General features: G+C 38.3%; 1 protein-coding gene across 1 annotated transcript in view; it reads right to left on the bottom strand.

The window, feature by feature from the left end:
* Rbm11 (RNA binding motif protein 11) overlaps positions 1-5693 on the bottom strand; it is a gene marked incomplete at its 3' end in the record, with an annotated part of 25645 nt that extends 19952 nt beyond the window's left edge. Inside the window, exons 1-4 of the mRNA XM_023724125.1 lie at positions 5589-5693; positions 5494-5511; positions 1778-1940; positions 477-549 (exon numbers count right to left, since the gene is read on the bottom strand). Of these exons, the coding sequence (XP_023579893.1) occupies positions 477-549; positions 1778-1940; positions 5494-5511; positions 5589-5693 (359 nt within the window). The remainder of the gene's footprint in view (positions 1-476; positions 550-1777; positions 1941-5493; positions 5512-5588) is intronic.
* Positions 5694-5725: the final 32 nt, after the last annotated feature.

The raw sequence follows: 5725 nt of genomic DNA, 5'->3' as shown, positions 1-5725 counted from the left end.
AAAGAAGTCCTAAAATAATACAATGAATAATGGCATGGCTTAATGTTAGTAGTATTACGCTCAAGGCTAACATTTAATCATCTTTGTGACCTTGAGAATCTGTTAACTTTCATGTCTGCATTTACTGAAAGATAAAACTTGGATAACAGTTATATCTCTACTCTATCACAGGAAGACCTTGCATGTTTAAGATGATTTAACATTTATGGAAAGCAAAAACCATAAAGAGCAATATATGTATAAATCTCTCTCACTACTGGAATTGTTAAGACTGAACTTTAAATGAAAGCCTTTCCGTCACTTTGCATAGGTTGGGGAAAATCTACTTTCTAATTTTGAGTTATGCCTAGGATATATTTTACAATATCCCTGAATATAACAAAACTCCTTTTGGAAATTATTTACTATCTGTCTTTAACATATATCATACAACCATGTATTTGTGTTACCTTTATGAGAAATATATATTTAATTACCTGTAGCTGTGTGAATTTATCTTTACACAGGTCTCAAAACTTTGGTTAGCTGGTTCAGAAGAGCGAGAACTTCCTTAAAAAGAACAGAATATGGATGACTTCATGACATTCATACTTGGAGTTGTAATACTAAACAACACAATGACCTAAAATTTTTTAGGACAAGCTACTGACAACATTTCTTGCTAACATGTAATACACGCATACCTACTTTATCTCTCAAGTAATATTTACATATTGTTTGTATCACTGTAAGTGAATGAATTCTAATGAGGCTTTGCCTAGTCAAGAAGTAATGCCCACATATATGAATTACACCAACACTGCAATGCATAAAAGATAGTTTATCTTTTTGTTCCACATATGTGCAAGTCACAAATGGCAAGTAATCAGTGATGTCTGCCTCTAGTGCACCTGACATGAGCTTTCCACTCTCTATAAAGGTCTGTTTAACCTAACACAGGATGTGTCTGAGCACAGTATGTTCTGCTTAGTCGGTGTGAGTTAAGTGGGTGGTACCAAAGACCAGGACGCAACCATGCACTGAATGAGTGAAATGCAAAGAGACCTTTTCCTTTATGAGAAAATATTGTTTTCACTGTTCTTACTAGTTTGTTTTCAGTAGAGAAACTCAGTGATACGCCAATAAGCCTGGAACCATTTTTGGGAGGCAACGTAAGTTTTCCCTAGATGGGCTCCATCCATCCCCTGAAACCTGGAAGGGCTTGAGTAGAAGGACAACATTCTGTAGCTATCTAGGGGACTAGCTCCTCACCTAAGTGAGGAAACTTTCCTCTACCATTAACAATGGGTCACTCCACAGCTACTTGTGGTCACTGTGCTCTTCAAGGGCTCTAAACCCAATGTCTGGCTGTACGCATGCGATAGCTTCCCTAGCAGAACAAATATGCTCAAACATCTCCAAATCACAGATATTGCTATCATATATTAGCTATAACAAGAAAATCAGCAATCATCTCTGTTATATAGAAGCAGGCGTTATGGGTAACCAATTTGTACAAATCTGTTCAATTTGTGAGTCACTAGCAATCACAACTATTTTCTTAATGATTACAAAACAAAACATTTTACATTTTGATATAAAAGAAATACTACAGCTTTGGCAATGTAATTGGAAGTAACAACATTATATATTAAACATGTATTCTAAGAAAATTTAATAGTCATCACAGAGGTACTTTTTAGTGTCTTACACTACATAGAAAATAAAATGCTTTTATCTCTGAAAATAGTAGCAACCACCAAATACACTTTAAAGATTTCTGAGTGAGAAAACCTACCAAATCGATACTGCACATTAATTGGTCTTCCATACAAACGAATGCCATTCAGCAAAGCTATGGCATAAGACACTGATTCAGGGTGTTTGAAGCAGACAAATCCAAAGGACTTCGGCTTTCCATCTCTGTCCTTACACAGAGTCACTTTGGTTAGGGGTCCAGCCTAGAAGAAACTTAAAAATTATTTTGTTATAAATCTAAAGATTTTTGTATACTCAGAAAAATAAAGTAAATTCAACTTTGATGACTAAAAACAATCTATTCACATCTTATTAATAATAAATATAACAAACCCTCCTGTTTTATACTTTTCCGATTATCAAAAACTTTTATGCAAAAGGAAATTCTAGATAACAGTACCATGTATGAAGAAAGAAAGAACTACTATAACTCTCCTAGGCTTTACAGATCAATTTTCAAAGCAGTTAAACTTAAATTACTCTGTCTCATTGTATATTTTTTTAAAAAATTAATTATTAGCCCATCTTAGTTGTACAAAATAATAAATTTAATCTCTGTATTTGCAAATCACATGTATATAATGTGCATTTCTGTCATTAGCCCTCAATATTACCATCTCTTTTTAATGCAAAAATAAAAAACCGTGACAAATTCAATGTTGGTTAGGTTATTCTGAAAAGATGACAAAATTACATCATAATTTTTTCTGTCAAGAAGAAGAAAAAATCCTCATAGTCGAAAACTAAGTGTATCATGTATTTTGATATGGAAATTCCATTTGGTAAATATTCCAGAAGGAAGAATGTTTTAAGTTTAATTATGATTAAGACCTTTAAGTATACACATCATTCTTAAAAGTGAAAAATTAGAAAGGCTCTCAATGATATAATCTTGTGGTGCATTATATAAATGGAATAAGTAATACCATAAATTACAAATATCCAGATTATATTGAGAAAAATATCTAGAGCAAGTAATTGAAAGTAAATAGGCAAAGACAGATTTTTTTTAACTAAGAAAAAAATTGCATCACTTATAGGGCAATCATTTATATAAAGCTGATTTAGTGGAAAATGGTTTATACCTTAATGATTATTTTTCTGTGAAGAGTTAAATAAATGTATAGACGTTGTTGATATTTTAAGATTTAGTCTTTCTTGTCCATTGTCTACAGCATAGGTAGAACTAGCTTGTCCTCACACTACAATCAAGGGTGACTTCATCAGCAAATCAGTTTTTCCCACTATACAACTAGAAACCTTTGTATGACTGTATTTAAAACTCAATAAATTTGAAATTTATTACTTTTTATCAAATATCTTTATTTTAGTGCTTCTTGATCATAGTGCAGTAATCATTAATGCAACTGATTTTGTCACTTCAAAGACAGAAATTTGAAAGATAATGGTAAATGATATATGTATCCAGTAATATTAAAAATTGCTTATGTTCTACAATTTTTACTTTTCTACTACTATACTAAAACAAAATGTCAGGCTGCAGAGAGAGTTCAGTAGAATAGCGCTTGCCTGCCAAGCGCAGGGTCCTGAGTTCAATCCCCAGTACCGCAAAATAAAAATAAATAAATTAATTAAAAATAAAATAAAAAACATACAACAAAATGTGTTTAATTCTTACTTTGAACTTTGCAAAAATATTTCTATATGGCAAGGTATTTAAGTTTTTTTGTGTCCATTTAGTACAGGGTTTATAGGGTCTTACTACACAGATCAGACTCATAGTGATACTCTTGTTTTCAGCCACCTGAGCGCTGGGATTACAGGTGCATTCCACCATACCCAGCATACAGTCTCAGCATGCCCCAGGGTTGGGGCCAGCATCAAAGGCTAGGGATTGAATCCTGGCCCCTGTGTCTGCCTAAGCATGTGCTTTTTTTAAAAAATTTCTTTAGCCAGCTCAGCCCACCTGGGCATGTGGTGCTGGGGTCAAACTGCGATCCCCTGAGCCTGCCTAAGCTTACCTAGGCAGGAGCTTTAGAATGCTGAGCTATCTCACTGGCCCAGCAGGTACTTTAATGAGCTGAGCTATCTGGCTAGCCATGCAAGGTATTTATAAAGATAAAATTTAAAAAGAAAATTTGCTTATAGCCACAATCATAATCCTTTTAATCCAGAATGAAACACACTAGTGGCAGCTATCAAGTTTTGCTGGTTTTGCTCATTTTAATTCCTTAAAGATCATTATGTACTGCAAACACATAGTTCGCAAAAGCTGAAAGAAAAGATACCTTTTCTGGGTGGAATTTTAGCCAGCTCTACCCAGGCAAACAAACAAAACGAAACCCAACAAAAAATCCCTTAGTGCCTAATCTACGAAACGAGACTTATATTTTGTTTAAGTGGAAAAATGAAAGCATCAAAAGGTATGATAATATGTACTGCTTTGTGGATCCAAACATTGATACTAATGCCATCCTTCTTGAGTGTAAACGTGTTATTGCTACCCTACTACCATGTCCACCCACCACATTTAGAGGCTCAGGGCTACCCAAATAGCTCCGAGAATTAAAGCACCTGTAAGCAGGTACAGGGGCCAGTGGTTCGATCCCGGGCCTGCCATGCTGACTCCGTCTGGGTGCGTTGGGGGAATGGGGGGTCTGGGGGCGGGGTGGGAGGGAGGATGTGGGAGATGGGGAGGGGAGTGGGGGGCACCTTGAGAGAGCAATAGAGTCCGATGTAGTAGTTAGGCCCTGAACACCCTGTAGAGCCTTCCCTAAATATAAAAAATAATAATAATAAATAAATAAAAAATAGAGGCTCAGCACAAAAGAAACCCGGAGGAAATAACTGGAAGTTTACATTTTTGCTCTCTCATTGTAAGATTGAAAGCATATTAGGTAAAAAAAAAAAAAAAGCCAAGAATAAGAGTTTATTTTTTAAAGGCTAAATTTAAGGATAAAATATAAGGATATATATACGAAAAAAAACAAACTTCCTGGAGGCAAGCTTCCTCACCAAAGTTTATACACTCTATAATAGAGGGATAACTGAGGGATAAAGGTATGTCCACGCAAAAGCAAGTTATATATTTAAAAAAATGTCTCTAGTGCTTCTACATAATACTAGAAGTTCAGCTTGGGCCCGTCTCCCTTGCAGCGTCCCCTTATTCTGCTAAGCGGAAGTCACGCTTGCTTTCTCCCACCGTAGCATGACTGCTAATAGCAGGAGCACGCAGTGACTGTGGTTCTGTTCTACCTGCGTTGGCTCATTTATTCTTCACAGCCACATTCCTACTGTAGAAGGTATTATTCCCACTCTGGGCCACTCTGATTTGCAGGTTCTGCTAAATCATGGTAATGAATTTTTAAAGGCCCCTTCAGAATGGTCCAAGAGCTACGTCTTCAATCTGCGCGCAGCACCTTCCCTGGTGTTCGTCTCCGCTTCTAGCTCCTTAAGTGATGACCGGGTGGTTGAAAAAAGAACCGCTTGGCAAGCGCGCCCGGCGCATACAACAGGTGACCGGGAACACGGCTCACTCAATGCAGGAGGCATCAGGCTCGCAAAGTTTTCCAAGGCCATTTTGAAATGGAACAAAAGGGGCCTTGGCCAGGCAATCAACTGATCCAGTCAGGGTAAAGTGGCTGCACATGACCTCAAATGTCACTTACTGCGATAAAAACAAAACTTCTCTCCACATGGAAGGGTTAGGGGAAGGAGGCTTGCACATCGGCATGGAGACATTTAGAAATCTACGCCTCACTCTTCGCAGGCTCTAACCCAGAGCGTGCTTATCACCTGAAGACAGTGACAGAGCTGCGGACATCGGGTGCGCGCAGCCTCTGGGGGCCCTTACTCAGCGCCGGGGCTGGGGGAGCCCGGTCTTCGCGTACTCCGCGGGCTCTGCGAGGGGCAGCAGGGGAAAGCAGGAGGGGGATGGGACGCGCGCAGCCCTCCGTCCCGGCGTGCCGGCAGGCGCGCAGGTCCACGCGGCGCATGCGCAGGCGGGAGGGGCGGGGCCGGCTCCGGG

The sequence above is a fragment of the Octodon degus genome, unplaced genomic scaffold, assembly GCF_000260255.1.
Source record: "Octodon degus isolate 3935 unplaced genomic scaffold, OctDeg1.0 scaffold00106, whole genome shotgun sequence".
Classification (NCBI taxonomy): Eukaryota; Metazoa; Chordata; class Mammalia; order Rodentia; family Octodontidae; genus Octodon; species Octodon degus.
This window is presented reverse-complemented; position numbering and strand designations above follow the sequence as displayed.